The sequence below is a fragment of the Siphateles boraxobius genome, unplaced genomic scaffold (genome assembly GCF_051911475.1).
Source record: "Siphateles boraxobius isolate OS27281-9 unplaced genomic scaffold, OSU_SipBor_1 75, whole genome shotgun sequence".
NCBI lineage: Eukaryota > Metazoa > Chordata > Actinopteri > Cypriniformes > Leuciscidae > Siphateles > Siphateles boraxobius.
In genome coordinates this window covers 595,524-616,768 of record NW_027509203.1, presented here as the reverse complement: position 1 = coordinate 616,768, position 21,245 = coordinate 595,524, and the positions used below count along the sequence as shown (strand labels likewise).

General features: G+C 42.8%; 1 protein-coding gene across 1 annotated transcript in view; it reads left to right on the top strand.

The window, feature by feature from the left end:
* Positions 1 to 21,212, top strand: part of plxnd1 (plexin D1) — an 87,298-nt gene extending 66,086 nt beyond the window's left edge. Inside the window, exons 27-36 of the mRNA XM_077217600.1 lie at positions 899 to 1,055; positions 4,179 to 4,282; positions 6,356 to 6,419; positions 6,976 to 7,010; positions 10,032 to 10,136; positions 10,537 to 10,700; positions 15,043 to 15,190; positions 15,424 to 15,564; positions 17,234 to 17,308; positions 20,597 to 21,212. Of these exons, the coding sequence (XP_077073715.1) occupies positions 899 to 1,055; positions 4,179 to 4,282; positions 6,356 to 6,419; positions 6,976 to 7,010; positions 10,032 to 10,136; positions 10,537 to 10,700; positions 15,043 to 15,190; positions 15,424 to 15,564; positions 17,234 to 17,308; positions 20,597 to 20,713 (1,110 nt within the window). The 3' untranslated portion in view covers positions 20,714 to 21,212. The remainder of the gene's footprint in view (positions 1 to 898; positions 1,056 to 4,178; positions 4,283 to 6,355; positions 6,420 to 6,975; positions 7,011 to 10,031; positions 10,137 to 10,536; positions 10,701 to 15,042; positions 15,191 to 15,423; positions 15,565 to 17,233; positions 17,309 to 20,596) is intronic.
* The last annotated feature ends 33 nt before the right edge of the window (positions 21,213 to 21,245 follow it).

Genomic DNA, 21,245 nt, shown 5'->3' with positions numbered 1-21,245 from the left:
TTGCCTATGTTAATGCCAACTGAATCAATTTTGGCACAGGTGTGTATTTTTATTGGAATTTTACTATTTCACCCCCATTTCATTTTGCATTAGAGACACAAAATAGTTCCACTCGGGAACTTTAAGACAAAAATGTCCCCATTGAAACCCATTAAAAGTGCAATTTTTAATCCGAGGGCAATTTAACTATAAAATGATGCAAACTTTGTTAAGAGCTTTTCATTCTGTCGGCAAGGCTTCAAAATATAAAAATGTTATAATGTTTTTCACCAGATGTGCCGTTTTCTCAGGTTTGGCCTATAAAATAAATACTCGCTTTATTCCTGTTTTCTGTGTGTGTGTGTGTGTGTGTGTGTGTGTGTGTGTGTGTGTGTGTGTGTGTGTGTGTGTGTGTGTGTGTGTGTGTGTGTGTGTGTGTGTGTGTGTGTGTGCTTGTAACCATGCTTGTCGCAGTGAGATTTGCTGAATCTAATGGGGAAAGTCTGTCACTGCGGCCGAACACACTCTCACTGAAAGCTCATTTTTTGAGATATCAAACTCAAATTTGGAACACAACTTTGATTTTCTAGCAGTTGTGGAGTTCAACATGTTTCATAAAACATATTGTTCGTAAATAATTTTCAAAAACTTTTTTGGTATAACTTTTTAAACTTTTTTTACTTTAACAATAATCTGCCATGGGTCTTCTTTAAAATGAGACCAAACTTAAGTCTGTGTTCCCAAGCTTCACACGTATATGACAGTTTTTGGACATATTTGTCCTCTATGGACCTGTGTGGAACTGTTAGTAATTGATAACCTTTCTGTTAACATTACTGAAAGAACGTTTATTCGTAACGTTAGCTGAAGACCCGAGAAGGCTGTGATGTGACCTCTGACCTCCTCGTCTCTGTTGCAGAACATGAGCGTGTCGTTCCAGGGGTTCGGCATGGACTCGGTGAGCGTTCGCGTAATGAACACCGACACCGTGGGTCAGCTGAAGGACAAGATCCTGGAGGCCTTCTACAAGAACCTGCCGTTCTCCCAGTGGCCCCGAGAAGAGGATGTGGAGCTGGGTGAATAACAGCTCGATATATGTGATCATCCACTTGTTATCTCTGATCATTCACTCGTTATCTCTGATCATCCACTCGTTATCTCTGATCATCCACTCGTTATCTCTGATCATCCACTCGTTATCTCTAATCATCCACTCGTTATCTCTAATCATCCACTCGTTATCTCTAATCATCCACTAGTTATCTCTAATCGTCCACTCGTTATCTCTGATCATCCACTCGTTATCTCTGATCATCCACTCGTTATCTCTGATCATCCACTCGTTATCTCTGATCATCCGCTCGTTATCTCTAATCATCCACTCGTTATCTCTAATCATCCACTCGTTATCTCTAATCATCCACTCGTTATCTCTAATCATCCACTCGTTATCTCTAATCATCCACTCGTTATCTCTGATCATCCACTCGTTATCTCTGATCATCCACTCGTTATCTCTAATCATCCACTCGTTATCTCTAATCATCCACTCGTTATCTCTAATCATCCACTCGTTATCTCTAATCATCCACTCGTTATCTCTAATCATCCACTCGTTATCTCTGATCATCCACTCGTTATCTCTGATCATCCACTCGTTATCTCTGATCATCCGCTCGTTATCTCTAATCATCCACTCGTTATCTCTGATCATCCACTCGTTATCTCTAATCATCCACTCGTTATCTCTAATCATCCACTCGTTATCTCTGATCATCCACTCGTTATCTCTAATCATCCACTAGTTATCTCTAATCATCCACTCGTTATCTCTGATCATCCACTCGTTATCTCTAATCATCCACTCGTTATCTCTAATCATCCACTCGTTATCTCTAATCATCCACTCGTTATCTCTAATCATCCACTCATTATCTCTAATCATCCACTCGTTATCTCTAATCATCCACTCGTTATCTCTAATCATCCACTCGTTATCTCTAATCATCCAATCGTTATCTCTAATCATCCACTCGTTATATCTGATCATCCACTCGTTATCTCTAATCATCCACTCGTTATCTCTAATCATCCACTCGTTATCTCTAATCATCCACTCGTTATCTCTAATCATCCACTCGTTATCTCTAATCATCCACTCGTTATCTCTAATCATCCACTCGTTATCTCTAATCATCCACTCGTTATCTCTAATCATCCACTCGTTATCTCTGATCATCCACTCGTTATCTCTGATCATCCGCTCGTTATCTCTGATCATCCGCTCGTTATCTCTGATCATCCACTCGTTATCTCTGATCATCCACTCGTTATCTCTAATCATCCACTCGTTATCTCTGATCATCCACTCGTTATCTCTAATCATCCACTAGTTATCTCTAATCATCCACTCGTTATCTCTGATCATCCACTCGTTATCTCTAATCATCCACTCGTTATCTCTAATCATCCACTCGTTATCTCTAATCATCCACTCGTTATCTCTAATCATCCACTCGTTATCTCTAATCATCCACTCGTTATCTCTAATCATCCACTCGTTATCTCTAATCATCCACTCGTTATCTCTAATCATCCAATCGTTATCTCTAATCATCCAATCGTTATATCTGATCATCCACTCGTTATCTCTAATCATCCGCTCGTTATCTCTGATCATCCGCTTGTTATCTCTGATCATCCACTCGTTATCTCTAATCATCCACTCGTTATCTCTAATCATCCACTCGTTATCTCTAATCATACACTTGTTATCTCTAATCATCCACTCGTTATCTCTAATCATCCACTCGTTATCTCTGATCATCCACTCGTTATTCTCTGATCATCCACTCGTTATGTCTAATCATCCACTCGTTGTCTCTAATCATCCACTCGTTATCTCTGATCATCCACTCGTTATGTCTAATCATCCAATCGTTGTCTCTAATCATCCACTCGTTATCTCTAATCATCCACTCGTTATCTCTGATCATCCACTCGTTATCTCTGATCATCCACTCGTTATCTCTAATCATCCACTCGTTATCTCTAATCATCCACTCGTTATCTCTAATCATCCACTCGTTATCTCTAATCATCCACTCGTTATCTCTAATCATCCAATCGTTATCTCTAATCATCCACTCGTTATCTCTAATCATCCACTTGTTATCTCTAATCATCCACTCGTTATGTCTAATCATCCAATCGTTATCTCTAATCATCCACTCGTTATCTCTGATCATCCACTCGTTATCTCTAATCATCCACTCGTTATCTCTGATCATCCACTCGTTATCTCTGATCATCCACTCGTTATCTCTAATCATCCACTCGTTATCTCTGATCATCCACTCGTTATCTCTAATCATCCACTCGTTATCTCTAATGATCCACTTGTTATCTCTAATCATCCACTCGTTATCTCTAATCATCCAATCGTTATGTCTAATCATCCAATCGTTATCTCTAATCATCCACTCGTTATCTCTAATCATCCACTCGTTATCTCTAATCATCCACTCGTTATCTCTGATCATCCACTCGTTATCTCTGATCATCCACTCGTTATCTCTGATCATCCACTCGTTATCTCTAATCATCCACTCGTTATCTCTAATCATCCAATCGTTATCTCTAATCATCCACTCTTTATCTCTAATCATCCACTCGTTATCTCTGATCATCCACTCGTTATCTCTAATCATCCACTCGTTATCTCTAATCATCTACTTGTTATCTCTGATCATCCACTCGTTATCTCTAATCATCCACTCGTTATCTCTGATCATCCACTCGTTATCTCTAATCATCCACTCGTTATGTCTAATCATCCAATCGTTATCTCTAATCATCCACTCGTTATCTCTAATCATCCACTCGTTATCTCTAATCATCCACTCGTTATCTCTGATCATCCACTCGTTATCTCTAATCATCCACTCGTTATCTCTAATCATCCACTCGTTATCTCTAATCATCCACTCGTTATCTCTGATCATCCACTCGTTATCTCTGATCATCCACTCGTTATCTCTGATCATCCTCTCGTTATCTCTAATCATCCGCTCATTAATGCCATAAATCTGATAAATGCATGTAGCTGTTGTATTAGTTTTTAGTTTCGAGTGAGTGAAGTATTATTCATCATTTCTCTCTCTCTCTCTCTTTCTCTCTCTCTCTCTCTGTTGGGTCAGAGTGGTTTCCCGAGGGATCCAGAACCAGAATCCTGCAGGATCTGGACGACACATCTGTCATGGAGGACGGCAGGAAAAAACTCAATACCGTTTCCCACTATCAGGTGTGTGTGTGTGTGTGTGTGAGAGAGAGAGAGAGAGAGAGAGAGAGTGAGAGTGAGAGAGAGAGATAGAGAGTAAGAGTGAGAGAGAGAGAGTGAGTGAGATTGAGAGAGAGTGAGAGAGAGAGTGAGAGAGAGAGAGAGTGAGAGAGAGAGTGACTGAGAGAGAGTGAGAGTGAGTGAGATTGAGAGAGAGTGAGAGAGAGTGAGAGTGAGAGTGAGTGAGAGAGAGAGTGAGAGTGAGTGAAATTGAGAGTGAGTGAGAGTGACAGAGAGTGAGAGTGAGAGTGAGAGAGAGAGAGAGAGTGAGAGTGAGTGAGAGAGAGTGAGTGAGAGTGAGTGAGAGAGAGAGTGAGAGTGAGTGAGAGTGACAGAGAGTGAGAGAGAGAGAGAGAGTGAGTGAGAGTGAGAGAGAGTGAGAGAGAGTGAGAGTGAGTGAGATTGAGAGAGAGTGAGAGTGAGTGAGATTGAGAGTGAGTGAGATTGAGAGAGAGTGAGAGTGAGAGTGAGAGTGAGTGAGAGTGAGAGAGAGTGAGAGTGAGTGAGAGAGAGTGAGAGTGAGTGAGATTTAGAGAGAGTGAGAGTGAGAGTGAGAGTGAGTGAGAGAGAGAGAGTGAGAGTGAGAGTGAGTGAGAGTGTGAGAGTGAGTGAGAGTGAGAGAGAGTGAGAGTGAGAGAGGGAGAGAGTGAGTGAGGAGAGTGAGTGAGAGTGGTGAGAGTGTGTGAGAGTGAGTGAGAGTGAGTGTGAGTGAGAGGAGTGAGAGAGTGAGGTGAGTAGTGAGAGTGAGTGGTGTGAGAGAGTGAGTGAGAGTGAGAGAGAGTGGGGTGAGGAGTGAGGTGAGTGAGGGTGAGGTGGTGTGAGGAGTGAGTGTGAGAGTGGAGGAGAGTGAGTGAGATGGGAGGAGGGGAATGGGAGTGAGATGAGTGGTGAGAGTGGAGTGAGTGGAGAGAGAGTGAGGGGTGTGGGGGTGGTGAGTGTGGAGTGAGTGTGAGTGAGTGTGAGTTGAGGTGTGGAGTGAGTGAGAGGTATATACAATACTTAAATCTCTTAAAAAATGTCTCATAACTCTCATATTAACAACAATCTAAACTGTTTTAAACCTAAAATAGTTTTTGTAGGCCTATATAGGCTATGTCACCCTTAAATGTCAGAGAAAAGAACAGAATCAGAGATTCATTTTTTTAAAGAAGATCCCTTAAATCCTTTGTACTTTGCATATTATAATGTAAAAACACATTTTTTGTTGATTTTATAGTGCATCTTAACTAGAGATGAAATGGCATGAAAATTTCATTTCATGATTATAGTGACCAAAATTATCAAAGTTATCACAGAATCCGGTTCAAAAAGTACTAATACTACACAATAAAATAAATTCACCAAGTTTGATGTCGAAAACCAGCAAATAACAGATATAATTAGCATTAACATGCACTTTTTGTTTTGAATCACGTTAAAATAACAACATTAAAAATGATGGCCAGATTTTAAAGGAGTGTCTTGCGACATGTTATCTACTAGTATGTAGCCTACAAGTTCAAATAAAGTTTTGACAAAAAAAGATTTATAAAAAGAAACCTGGCATATTTTTTTATATAAAAAAATGAGTCGTAAAGATAAATTACTGAAATTTACAATGCACATTAGCTATCTTTTATTATTAATAGCAAAATTTGGTCCGATTTTCCCGTGGCGTCTGTCGTTGCTATGCAACCATGCACTGCGCTCTCCACAAAGACAAAGAAGTTTTAGTAGCTAATGAATTTTTCATCTCACTGCGCCTGGAAAAAATGAGCGCGTCGCTTCAATTATGACTTTCCTACATTTGAAATAACGAACTTGAGCGCGCAAAAGACACGATATGTGAACGGCCCCTTGGCGAGCTAGTCCAATCAGGCCACAACACTGGTAGCTCGCGAGCGATGTGTTGGAGACCCCTGGTATATGCTAACATATGAAAACTGGATTTGGACAGGATTTGAAAATCACATAATTTCTCCAGTTTACATCTGCTCCTCCATGAAGTGTTCTGTACTGTATGCATCATTCTAATGACCTCTGACCTGTGTGTTGCAGATCCCAGATGGGGCGTCACTGGCCATGAGCATGAAAGACACGAGAGAGAACACACTGGGCAGAGGTACAGCAACACACCTCACACACCTGAAGGCCCGATACACTCGCAAAACACGTTTGCAGTGATATACTGTTATTGGAGATCATGACGGCATCCACTTTAGATGCATATGTGAATATGTGCTGCACTTTCCTCTCAGTGACAGAATAAACACACTACAGAAATGAGAATGTCACGTCACATTTATTTATACAGCACTTTATACAATAGATTGCTTTACAGTATTAAACAGCTTCAGTCTCTACTGTAAAGAGTCTCTCAGTGTGTTCATGTTTTCACTCGCAACTGAACAGAAGAAAAACACCTCAAAGAAGGCGGAGCCTCAGAGCCACACCCACCTATTACATCATCACCACACCGACCAATGGGAGTAGAAGAGGTGGATCTTTTCCAGAAAGTTCTCTTTTGCTGTTTCAAACTCTAGAACACCAACCGAATTCGTTCTGTCCTGGTTTTATTCGATATGACATCACAGCAGTGTATCGGGGCCTTTACATGTGCACCATACTCACACACACACTACTCAGTTATGGACTCACGTGTTTCTGTTGATTCACAGTTAAAGATCTGGACACAGAGAAGTACGTTCATCTGGTGAGTGAGCTGGACGTCTCTAAATCTCTTCTGCTCATACTAATAATCAAGAAGTGTTTTACTTTATCAGTCGTTTCTTAAGCTATTGTGTAACAGATGATGTCATGTTCAGAAATGCAGTTCTCGAACGGGGTCAGGACTTACACAGTAATGAGAATCAGTGTAACGCAGTTCAGATGTTATGGGAAGAGCATCAGTAATCCCGCCGGCCTCGTCCTGCTCGTGTATAACGTATAAGCTCTCATAAACTCAACAACACAGCCAACTCTCACTGGACTACGACTGTTCATTCCACATGCCACAGTTTAGACTGTCAGCATCACGTTATCTGTATATTTGTCCATCTGATGTAAAAGAGCTGCTGAATTATAGTTTTACATCTCAACTGATGCAATTACACACTCACTTTTTATGCGTTTCTCTATCTGAGTATAGGCCTATGTCACGAAAAAATTGAAGACCGGAAGTACGTCTTTTAGTAGGGATACGGCCTTCCGGTTAGCTTTTTACAATGGCGGAGTCCGATAGATACCGCTGGACCAAATCTCTCCGCAACCTGCCTAACACGGTCAAAAACTGACCGACGACGGGGCTGATTATCCCCCCAGTTATTCCAGGGAAACCAGGTTGGTATAGTATTGGCTTTAAGTCTATTCCGACCCCTTTCCTAGACGTAACGTTAGATGCTCTCCTTTTCAAAATGAAAGCAGATGTTGCTGCTACGCTTAGGATTGTGGGTAGTGTAGTTTTTTTTCATAAGATCGCGGATAAAACATGTTTTTCTCAAAAACAAGGTTGATTTCATACGAACTTATAGCTTCTACAGGAGCAAAACCCTTCGTTTCACAACCTCATAGCTCGTGGTCAGTCTACCTCGGATGGTTAAGACATTATGGCTGATAATCTAAATCCTTATCGAGAAATACTGTTGACCAGAAGTTCTGTATCCCTACTCCGCGTTCCGGAAGCAGGAAGTGTGACATAGACCTATAGTTTCTGTCACAGTAAGAGCTGTGAGTTTTGTGATCAGACCCTTAAAACCACAAGCAGCCATATCAAAGATTTAAAAGTTATCAAACTTTATTCACCCTTGAGAAACTTACATTTCTTCCTGATTACCTGTGTGACAGAGAGTGTGTGTGATCTGACGCAGTGTATGAATGCTGTTGTTTTATTGGAAAGGCTTGAGTAATTCTTTCATAACAGCAAAATCCGACCGTTCACATCTCGTATTTACACTGTGAGATTCGACCTTCAGCGTCTCACTCTTTCACATCTGAGCGAAGAATATCTGTTACACAGTAAATGTGGAAAAAAACCAAGCATTTCCTGGAGAATGGACTGCCGGGTTCTGACTACACAATATTTCTGTCTGTTATGATCGTCACTGTGCCAGATTATTACTCCAGCAATAACAAAACAGGCCAATCTCACTCATCCAGAATCCCAGAATAACCAGTAGCGAGTGCAGCCTTACGGAGAGACTCAGGAAGAGTTTCTGAACGTTAGTGGAGACATTGATTTTGTTGTTGTAGAGTTACATTGATCATCTCATCATCATGTTGAACTTCTACACAAGTGTACACAGTTCCTGAGGTGTTTATAAGACAGCGGTGACATGTTCTGGTCAATAGTGTTCAGTGCTCGTCTGTGCTCAACGACAGAACAGTTTCAGGCTTGGCTGGATCTTCTGCCGTTGCGTTAGAACTGGTCACTGTTGTCGCTCGAGAAACCAGATGTCGACTGGTGTGTGTAAACGTGCAGATTAAGGGCCGGTAATATTATAAACATGCAGATTAAGTGCCGGTAATATTGTAAACGTGCAGATTAAGATCCTCTTCATACGTCAGAAAGAGAGCGAAATCTGATCGGCTTACTTTTTGACATGCTTGCAGAGAAAGGCTTTCCAAAACAAAGTTACTGGGTTTCACTTTTCACGTTTTCTGGGTTGGTAGAAGCAGCGAGTACCCGATTATAGCACTTAAACATGGAGAAAGTCAGATTTTCATGATATTTCCCCTTTAATAAGAAATGGGTGTGTTTTGGGCGTAACGCGAAATAAACAATTAGAGTCTCATCTCCCATTCCCCTTTAAAGCCAGTTGCGTTTGTGACATGGTTAAAGCGCAAGCAGATCCTCTACTGGACAAAGTGTAGCGTGTTCTGGACCCGCCTATAGGTGCACATTACTAATGCGCTTTTTAAATAACAAAAAAAAAAAATTTTTTAGACCAGGTTTCAGTTGATTAGTTGATCAGTGTATTTCAGTTCTACCAGAAAGACTCGGGAGAATAAATACTGTAACAATAAATACATTTATTGATAGCCCAGCTAGCAATAAAGTTCTTTGGCCTAGGCCCCATCCATAGCTCGCAATCCGAGGGTCCGGACTCCGGTCCGAAGGCAGGGGCGCAGCCGACCCCCTGGGTGGTATAGGAAGGGACCATCCTGGTGGTGGTGGGGAGGATGGAGGGGAAGGAACCATCTTGGAGGTGGTGGGGAGGATGGAGGGTCAATGAAAGCGTCAGCATCTGCGAACTCAAACATGTGTAAGTATTAAACATTTTTGGATAGATGAGAAGGTAATAAGTGACGCAGCAATTGAGCCTTCCTCGCAGAACTTAACGCTAAGGCTTCCATTTCCTCAAAATAGCAACGCTTCAACAATGCTCCTGAACACACACCTGGTTCTCAGACCAGCAGCCCATGGGCCACAGATGGGCACAAATGCATTTGCTATTTAAACAACGTGGCGAAGGACATGAAGATGAAAACTGCGTCAGGCTAAAACTAGCAAAACACACTCAAGTCGCGCCTGGAGCTGCATTGCACCTGGTGTATGATAGGGCTGGTAGACATTATAAAATTATTTTTTGGAAAAGTTTAACAATGTTAGTTTGAATTTTTTTAGGTTTTCTATGTGTACTGAAGCATTCCTTGCATTCCATGCTCTGACCTGATGGTTAAACGCTGCTGTGTTTGATGGATGGTTTAACTCTGCTGTGTGTGTGTTTGACGGCAGGTTCTTCCACATGATGATCTGGGCGAGAACAGAAAGACTCACAGACACAGTCAGAGGAAGAAGGTGTTGCCGGAGATCTACCTCACACGCCTGCTCTCCACTAAGGTAGTGGATAAACTCACACACACAACCAAAGCAGCCAAAGATGAGGCGTGACACTCACATACTGTTCCATCAGTGGAAAATACACTACTGACCTGAAGTTATTCTGATTCAAGAATATTAAGACAATAAAGATAATCATTTATAATAAACACTGCCATATTCCATAAGAAACAGACAGAAGCGAGGGATGATGGTGTTAAAAGTCTATGAAAGTGTCCTTCATGAACACATGATGACCACCGATGTTTATGGTGTCACAACCATGAGCTCATTAACATACAGTATGTTTTAAAGGGACAGTTGCAGAGAGATGTGGACTGTAGACCTTGAGGTGAAACTCAATCCCATCAGAGAGTGCTATATATGAAGACTAATATGAGTGTGAATGTGTGTGTTTCAGGGAACACTGCAGAAGTTCTTGGATGATCTCTTCCAAGCCATCCTCAGCATTCCTCTGGAAAATCCACCGTTTGCTATCAAATACTTCTTCGACTTTCTGGAGGAACAGGCAGACAAGCGCGGCATAACCGATCCGGACACATTACACATCTGGAAGACTAACAGGTATTGTTATTACACTCTCTTCTAAATGCTTGATTCTGATTGGTCCGTCACGATGGTCTGAGGTCAGTTATTCGTCAAAAGCCGCACTGTATAATGAGGCTCATCCGGGTATTTGAGACCAGTGCTTCTTTCATTCAGGCTCCTTACAAAGTCTTAAATGGTATAAGAAAAGTTAATTATCACTTCAAGAGATCTTTAAACTCTTAAAAAAAAGAGAAAATTAAACTTCAAAACGCAATGATTTAAGGTGATCCTATTATGGTTTTTTAAATATATTCCCTTTCATGCACTGTGTAATAAAGCTGTTTGTGAATGGAATCGATCTAGAAAGTTATAAAGTCAAAAGTGCACAATAAATAAAGTTATTGTCTCCCAAAAGAAAGAATCGACTGAGAACGAGTCGTCTGTAATTCGAATCACACTGCACTGTGAGGTGCACGTAGAGGTCCTCCCTGAGAGGAATGGGCCAAGGAGGGGCTATTTAGAGGAGCATCAGTTCGGGGGAACCAGGTCCGGTTGGGCCAATAAGGGGCAACTAGCAAGACCTCCTCCTCGTCCTCCCTGACTTTGCACAGTGTCTGTGCAAGAAGGCTCAATGGGGAAACGCATACATGCACAGGCCCCGGGGCCAGCTGTGTGCCAGTGCATCTGTGCCGAGGGTCCCCTCGGTCAGGGAGTGAAACAACTGGCAATGGGACGTGTCCGGAGAGGCAAACAGATCTATCTGTGCAGCTTCGAAGTGGTCCCAGATCAGCTGGACCACCTGGGGATGGAGTCTCCACTCTCCCTGGGCCACAGGCTGTCGTGAGAGCTTTTCGGTGGCACAATTGAGAATACCGGGGATATAAGTGGCACGAAGTGACCTCAGATGCTTCTGACTCCATAGGAGGAGACGGCAGGTGAGTTGCAACATGCGAGGGAAGCATAGACCTCCTTGATGGTTGATGTACGCAACGGTCACAGTGTTGGCCGTATGGACCAGGACATGCTTGCTGACCAGCAGCGTTTCGAGGCAACTCAGAGCAAGTTGTACTGGTAGCAATTCGAGGCAGTTATGATGTGCCAATGCAGTTGGGGGCCCTTTCAGATCCCTGCTACTGCATGCCCGTTGTACGTGGCCCCCAAGCCGGTATTGGAGGCATCTGTGGATAGACACTTGTTCTAGGGACACTCCGGCACGGAGAAACAAAGGGTCTGAAGCCAGTGCTAAAGCGGTCTCAAATGAAACAAACCCAGTGGTTTTAATGCGGCTGCGGATGCCATATGCCCCATGAGCCTCTGAAAAGGTTTCAGTGTGACCACTGTTCTGCTCTTGACAGTATTTAAGCAGTTTAGCACTGACCGGACACGTTCCTCTGTGAAATCTGGTGGATCGAGTCCAGCTCCATACCTTGAAAAGAGATCCTCTGTGAGTTTTTTCTTTTCCCAGTTGACCCCAACTGGCTGAAATGCCTGAGCACCATGTCCCTGTGCTCGCACAACTGCTCCCGAGACTGCGCTAGTATCAGTCAGTCGTTGAGATAGTTGAGCATACGACACCATGCTCTCTTATGGGACCAATGGTCCCAATGCTCCGCGACCTTCGTAAAGACGCGGGGCAACAGTGATAGCCCGAAGGGTAGGACTTTGTACTGATATGCTCGAACAGAACAGAAGCGTAGGAATGATCTGCGTTGCGGGAGGGTGAAGACATAAAAGTATGCGTCCTTCAGGTCGATCTCTGCAAACCAATCTCAGGGACGGATGCCATCGAAAATGCGTTTCTGCGTTAGTATCTTGAAGGAAACTTGTAAAGGGGCCGATTCAAGACTCGCAGGTCCAAGATTGGCCGTAACCCACAGCCTTTCTTGGGTACAATAAAGTATGGGCTGTAGAAGCCGGTCTTCATATAGGCTGGCTCTATCGGATCCTTTGTCAGTAGGACTGCGATCCCCGCGCGCATGACGGGCAAGTTCCCTCAACACCGAAGTTAAACGAACACCCCTGAACTTTGGTGGGGCAGCGAGGTGGAAGACAGCTCCTGTCTTCACAGGCCAGCAGAGGGTGCGTGAGAAGGCATAGTCGGGTCCTCGAACCGCCCCTAGCTGCCGGCTGGTGATACAAGAGGGGGCTGAGGGTGGCAAGGCTTTGCAGGGTCGCACATCGCCAGTCTGGCCCTCTTGGGACCCATAGATAGAGAAGCTGCTCTTACTGAAGCACAGTCTTCCACAGTGTCGCCGAAAGGCCAACTCATGAGATGGGATTTTCGAGAAAGCGAACTTTGGTGATGTCTCCCACCTCTGCAAGGTTGAGCCATGGGGCGCTTCTGGACCACCAGGGTGGACATCGTCTGGCCGAGGTCCATTGCTGTGACTCTAATCATGGTTAGTCACCATGCGCAGCTCAACCCCAACTCAGAACTACCCTCGTGCATTATGAGTGTTTCGGCCTTCCTCTGTACTTGCAGGGTGGCCATCACATGCAGGGAAGAGGCGGTCTGCAGTAGCACATCTGCCCTATCATTGAGGGTAGTGAGAGAGGGAAAACTTTTTCTGCGGATTTAGGCATTTTTGGCTTGCCATATTGGTGCTAATATGCTTACATACTGCCAACGTTTTTCACACACATACGGGAAGGCATGGGGAAAGGGCAAGGTGATTACGTGTCGCACTGCGCCCCCAGAGTAGCCCGTGAAAGCATGGCTGTCAAGTCTAAGCATGAGCACACAACATTATAGTGGGAAGCTCAGCATCATCTTCATTTCTAGAGCGTAACAACCCTCTCTCCGATGTAGCGATCAACATCTGATCCTCCCTTGGAGCACCGAATAAAATGCTAGGTCCCTCATGAGAAGGACCAGCAATGCTATCCGGAAGCTGCCAGGCATGTGAGACCGTTATCGTGGCCGTCAAACTCCATGGCACACAGCACGCTGATTGCTCAAGCCAGTGAAAGCAAGACGAACGACGTGCTGACGTGGTCATGCTCTCATGAGAGAACATGAGCCACCCATGAACACAGTCTCAGCATGCTTCAAGCCCAGGCATGTGAAACAGTGATTGTACCGTTAAATGAGGATAGGAAACGACCGCATCCAGAAACACACGGTTTGAATGACATCTTGAAAAAGACGCAGTGTCAAATCATGTATGCTCTTTCAGGAAACTGATCTCTCTGGTGCCGAGCGTACAGCGGTCATGGTCGCGGCTACAGAAACAGGACGATACTGCAAGCTTGATGTTAGCACTCAAATTCTCATTGAAGGCGCAACATTTGAGCTGTGAAAACAGCTGTTTTGCTCTCTGTGAGATCGCAGCCGGCACTGTCTTTCACTGTAATCTAACACCAGCTTTGAAGAGACATTCTCCCAAAGAAGCAGACTCGTTTTCTTCTTTTTTTAAGATAAAACACTCTCAGATAAGATTGCAGAGCAGGAACAGAACAACCGCTCGGCTTCGAAGCGAAAGCAAAGATGTGGCGCTCCTGCTGCTCATTATACGCTTGCGTCACAAGTCAGAGCAGCTGATGCAATTATCGCATGCCAATGTGCATTGTCTCGTTTTATTACACTCGAAGTGGATTGGTCTCTCAAAGTGTTTGAGAATCATTGAAGAATGGTGATGTGCAATGTTAATTATTTATGAGAAAATGAAACAGAAAATTTTGACCTTGGTGTAGGAGACGCCAAAACAACATTAGGAGATTTTAAGATAGCATAATAAGGGCATTTCAATTCTGAGCAATGTTTTAGAGTAAAAACGTGTGGTTTCAAAGCGGTTCACAATCAATGAATACTGCAGATTTATGACAAACCATTGCTTATAAATCTACTGTTGATGAATTATGACACTATATGGTGTTAAATCATAATCATATATAATATAATCATATTTTAAGTTAATACAAATAATAGTAATAATAATTTTATTTATTCTTTTTTTTTTAATTTTTAAAGGCTGAAATGTGAGGTTTATCATTTAATAGAAAACCTTGTATAAATACTTATATTATTTGATTTGTTAAGTTGTTTAAATTATCATTTTATGATTTGGACTATAGATCTCAATCTATCCTGCTCACATGGCATTAAAAAGGTCTTAACTAAAATAAATAAATGTAATACATATTAATAAATAATGTACTGAAATAACGCTGCTGACCATACTGAGTTTTATCTCAAGTTAATACAAACAACATTGGCACAAGCAGCAGCATCCTGTATAATACCTGATTACACTGGAGAAGATGAGCAGATAAATCTGATGTTTTCTGATGTTTTCTGTGTGTGTGTGTGTGTGTGTGTGTGTGTGTGTGTGTGTGTGTGTGTGTGTGTGTGTGTGTGTGTGTGTGTGTGTGTGTTCAGTTTGCCTCTGCGATTCTGGGTGAATATCCTGAAGAATCCTCAGTTTGTGTTCGACATCGATAAGACGGATCACATGGACGCATGTCTGTCTGTCATCGCTCAGGCTTTCATCGACGCCTGCTCACTGTCTGACCTGCAGCTGGGCAAAGTAAGATCACACACACACACACGCGCACACACACACGCACACACGCACACACACACACACACACACACACACACACACACACACACACACACACACACACACACACACACACACACACACACACACACACACACACACACACAAACATACACACACACACACACACACACACGCACGCACACACACACGAGTCAGTGTAACAGATCTCTGATCAACTGCTGTGTGTATTTCAGGATTCTCCCACCAATAAGCTTCTGTATGCCAAAGAGATCCCGGACTACAAGAAGAGAGTGCAAAACTACTACCGGCAGATCCAGGAGATGGCGCCGCTGAGCGAGCAGGAGATGAACGCGCACCTTGCCGAGGAGTCGCGGGTGAGTGAGGAGTTCCCTAGTACCTCAGAGGGGGCGGGGCCTCAAAGACACACCCTTTGTTACATCAGCACCACAGTGACACACCCACTGTTACATCAGCACCACAGAGATACACCCACTGTTACATCTCAGAGGGGGCGGAGCCTCAGAGACACACCCACTGATACATCAGCACCACAGAGACACACCCACTGTTACATCTCAGAGGGTGCGGAGCCTCAGAGACACACCCACTGATACATCAGCACCACAGAGACACACCCACTGTTACATCTCAGAGGGGGCGGAGCCTCAGAGACACACCCACTGTAACATCAGCACCACAGAGACACCCACTGTTACATCTCAGAGGGGGCGGAGCCTCAGAGACACACCCACTAATACATCAGCACCACAGAGACACACCCACTGTTACATCTCAGAGGGGGCGGAGCCTCAGAGACACACCCTTTTTTACATCAGCACCACAGAGACACACCCACTGTTACATGAGCACTACAGAGGCACACGCACTGTTACACCTCAGAGGGGGCGGGGTCTCAGAGACACACCCTTTGTTACATCAGCACCACAGAGATACACCCACTGTTACTCCTGAGAGGGGGCGGAGCCTCAGAAACACACCCTTTGTTACATCGGCACCACAGAGACACACCCACTGTTACATCAGCACCACAGAGACACACCCACTGTTACACCTCAGAGGGGGCGGAGCCTCAGAAACACACCCTTTGTTACATCGGCAACACAGAGACACACCCACTGTTACATCAGCACCTCAGAGACACACCCCCTGTTACATCAGCACCACAGAGACACACCCACTGTTACATCAGCACCACAGAGACACACCCCCTGTTACATCAGCACCTCAGAGACACACCCACTGTAACATCAGCACCACAGAGACACACCCACTGTTACATCAGCACCTCAGAGACACACCCCTGTGACATCAGCACCTCAGAGACACACCCACTGTTACATCAGCACCTCAGAGACACACCCACTGTTACATCAGCACCTCAGAGACACAACCCCTGTTACATCAGCACCATAGAGACACACCCACTGTTACATCAGCACCTCAGAGACACACCCACTGTTACATCAGCACCTCAGAGACACACCCACTGTTACATCAGCACCTCAGAGACACACCCCCTGTTACATCAGCACCATAGAGACACACCCACTGTTACATCAGCACCTCAGAGACACACCCACTGTTGCATCAGCACCTCAGAGACACACCCACTGTTACATCAGCACCTCAGAGACACACCCCCTGTTACATCAGCACCTCAGAGACACACCCCCTGTTACATCAGCACCTCAGAGACACACCCACTGTTACATCAGCACCTCAGAGACTGGGCTGGGATTTTGAAGGTGTTTACCAACCAGAGCAAACTTTCCCAGAAAGATCACTGACAAGTTGTTCAAACTTCTTTTTGGCTTGGATTTGTTCTGAACGACGTCTCACTAGTTTGTTCTTCGGTTTCGCTTGCAGTAAATCGTGATCTTAAACACAATGCGGTTATTGGAAGAGAGCCACTGCGCCTGCATATCTGCATTATACACTTGAGGAATGCAGAAATATCAATGAATGTTATATGTGCGAAGTATGTTTACTGACAAAGAATTTCTGAATGATTTTTGCCTGCAGAAATACAGGAATGAGTTCAACACCAACCTGGCCTTAACAGAAGTCTACAAGTACGCCAAGAAATATCGCAGTCAGGTGAGTCACTGCCCGGTGTGTGTGTGAGAGTGTGTGTGAGAGTGTGTGTGCAGATGAGCTCGTTCCTGCTCGTTTGACATGAAAGCGATCACATGAGTGTTTGCCAAACACTGAGTGTGTGTGAATGTGCAGTGTGTGTTTCACCGCATGAGTGTGAAGGAGACGGCTTCTCAGTTAGAGAACTGTGATTTATTTCATTTTTTGCATATGCGACTTAAATTCTTCCAGCTGAAAAGTGAAAACACACACCACATGTGCTCATGTCAAGCTTAAAAAACACTGAAGTGAGCGACTGAAACCAACGTGTGATGTACTATGAGAAACAGACACAACCCACACACACACACACACACACACACACACACACACACACACACACACACACACACACACACACACACACACACACACACACACACACACAGTTCTGCAGTGCTGTAGTTCTCCAGTCCAACACTATAGTTCAGGAGTGTTTGACTGAGTCTCTGATTGCAGACGGTCTTGAGTCTGACTGAACTACAACACTGCAGTTCTTGCTGAACTGAAACTGAAATCCTCATCTTCAAGAGTTGATCCGATACCATCCTGCCTTTTTAAATCATGTTTTGATTCCCTCTCTCCTGTTGTTTTGAGAATTATCAATAACGCTCTGTGCACTGGTGTTGTGCCAGCAGCACTTAAAATTGCTGCGGTCACCCCCGTACCAAAAACTAACAATATTGACTTTGATAATCTGAATCATTTTCGTCCCATCTCTAATCTTCCATTCCTTGCCAAAATCTTTGAACAAACGCTGGCTTCTCAACTACTTTCTCATCTTTCCTCTAATGATCTTTTTGAGCCATTTCAGTCTGGATTTCGTAAACTCCACATCACTGAGACAGCGCTGGTCAGAGTTACTAATGATTTGCTGGTGGCTTCTGATTCTGGCCGTCTGTCTATACTGATTCTTCTTGATCTTAGTGCCGCCTTTGACACTATAGATCACTCTGTTTTAATCACCCGCTTAGAGACTGTCTTTGGAGTTTCTGATTCTGCATTAAAATGGTTTAAGTCCTACCTCTCTGATCGCAAGCAGTTTGTTGTGATGGGTGATTGCAAGTCTAAGGTTGGTGTGGTACAATCTGGTGTTCCCCAGGGATCAGTTTTGGGCCCTTTACTTTTAAGTATTTACATTTTTCCATTTGGCCAACTTTTAAGAACACTTGGTCTTAATTTTCACTTTTATGCCGATGACACTCAGATCTATATACATTCAAAACCTGATGTCAATATGCCTGTGTCTTTTCTTTCTCAATGTTTTACTGAGATTAAGAAATGGATGTCTGATCATTTCTCTGTCTAAACAGTGACAAGACTGAAGTGATGCTTATTGGTTCACCTCATCAGTTGCATAAAGCAGAGTCCACAACCTTAAGTGTGGATGACTCTTCTTTGCAATTCCAAACTAAACTAAAAAATCTGGGGATGATATTTGACGCCAATTTAACCTTTGACCATCATGTCCGTAACACAGTCAAAGCATAATTTTTTCATCTCAGAAACATTGCCAAATTGCGTTCTATGTTGACTTTCTCTGTGGCTGAAAAGTTAATCAATACTTTTGTTTTTTCACGTATTGATTATTGTAATGGTTTGCTGGCTTGAGTTTCTAAAGCTTCCCTACGTAAATTACAGTTGGTACAAAATTCAGCTGCTAGGATTCTGACTAGGACCAGTGCCAGGCAGCACATTACACCAATCCTGGAAAAATTGCACTGGCTTCCTGTTAGTTTCTGTATTGATTTTAAAATCCTCATGCTCACTTATAAGGCCTTAAATGGTTTGGCCCCTCAATATTTGTGTGAACTTTTAATCCCATACACCCCTACACGTGCTCTACACTCTTCTGAAGCTGGTCTTTTAACTGTCCAAACAACACGCCTAAAACTATGGATGATCAGGCTTTTTCTTCTTTGGCTCCTAAATTGTTGAATTCCCTGCCCTCTGAGATCAGGAATCCAGAATCCCTTGGTGCTTTTAAATCGTCCCTTAAAACTTACTTTTTTAGGGTAGCTTTTATGAGATCCATGTGATTATTTTGTTTGTTATTATATTGGCTTTTAAATTGTTTTATTGCTTGCTTAGTGTTTACTGCCTGGGCTGTTGTTTGTGTCTTTTAACATTATTATTTTTATGTAAAGTGCTTTGAGATGCAACTTTTAAAGGCACTATATAAAATAAAGATTATTATTATTATTATTGAGTTTTAAAGAGTGTCCTGATCTCCGGCCGTGTGTGAGCCTGTGTTTATTGATTTCACTGCTAACAAAATCGTCAGTTACAGCTAAGAACATTTTGTTAACGTTCCCATTAAGATGTTAAAACGTTGTTTCTGAATGTTCTCTGAACGTTTAAAACATCCAGTTTATTAAATGTTTTTAAAACGGTTGGTTATGTGAAGGTTAATGGAACATTCCATTGTATCATTCTTCAAACATTATGGGAATATATCTCGTTACTGAACTCACCATATTATTGCGATATTCCAAGTTTTATGGTAAAAGGTTAAAAAAAATGTTTTAATGTTGATTAAAATGTTAAATTTGGTTTTACATTGTGTGTGTAAATGAAAAGTCATGGACTTGGTGCTGAAACCCAACGCACAGGACAATAGAGACACCAGAATAACAATATTCATGATTCTGAAGCTGAAAATACAGAATTATTTCAGACGAATATGCTTGAACTCTGTCACTGACTAGATATATTTAAAATAATGTAGGACACTTTCACTGGTAACATCAGACATTATCAGGACCCACAAATATTCCCCTATTGCATTATTATACATTATATTCAACATTATATATAGTAGTTTATTGTAGTACTGACACTAAAACTTGATTTTTTTCTCACACAGTAATTTCAATTTTGGTTGAACTATCCACAATACATATTGTTGCATTTTTGAATTGCGATATATTGTTACACCCCTAATGTGTACTTTTTTTGGGGGGCTAATGTTTTAAGATCATTATTAAAATCCAGATAACTTTGAATGAATGTTATATTAATGTTACTGGAAGAATGTTTGTTAGCTAAACTCCTGAGAATGTTTCCTGTTAGCAGGTTTACTTATTGTTTACGCATATTACAAATGTCGTATTGATGTATTTAATGAAAGGAATGAACAAAGACTCCGAGAGACTCGTGCAGGTTTGAATCCTCAAGCCGTTGTCAGAAAGCCTTTAATAAATCAATTGAATTAAAGCTATATGTGTGTGTGTGTGTGTGTGTGTGCGTCAGGTGGCGAGCGCGCTGGACTCGAACCCCACCGCTCGACGCACTCAGCTACAGCACAAGTTCGAGCAGGTCGTGGCTCTGATGGAAGACAACATCTACGAGTGCAGCAGCGAAGCCTGAGCGAATCTCTCGTGTGTGTGAGGAGGATCTTCAAGTGAAGACAAACAGACACTTGCTCTCGGTTCTTCGTTTTCTAATGCTATAGTATTCAAGCATTGACTTCAAACGAGAAGGTTGTTTAATTGTGACGCACTGACCCCACACTCGGGGAGAGCCAATTATGCACTGGATTATACAAGACCTTCTCCATAGCAATATTTATACCTGTATGATGAGTTTATAGTGTGATTCAATCAATGTGAATAACTTCTGATGGGATGTTTGTACCTGCACTGTTCAATGGCGTTTCTTTCTAATTCCACGATGCCTTGGACTACAAGTAATGATATGATTAACATATAATAGGCTTGAATGAAACTGTTGCATTTGTATTATTATTTTTTATGAAGGGTTTTGAGTCCAAACCAAAATGTGTGCATTCTTCTGTAGATATTCTTCTGGAAATGTTTTTTTGGAGAAAGAGGGAAATTTTATCAGTAAAAAAGGTGCGTCATGTACAGTTTTCTTTGTCATGTTTCCAAGCGCAAGTTTC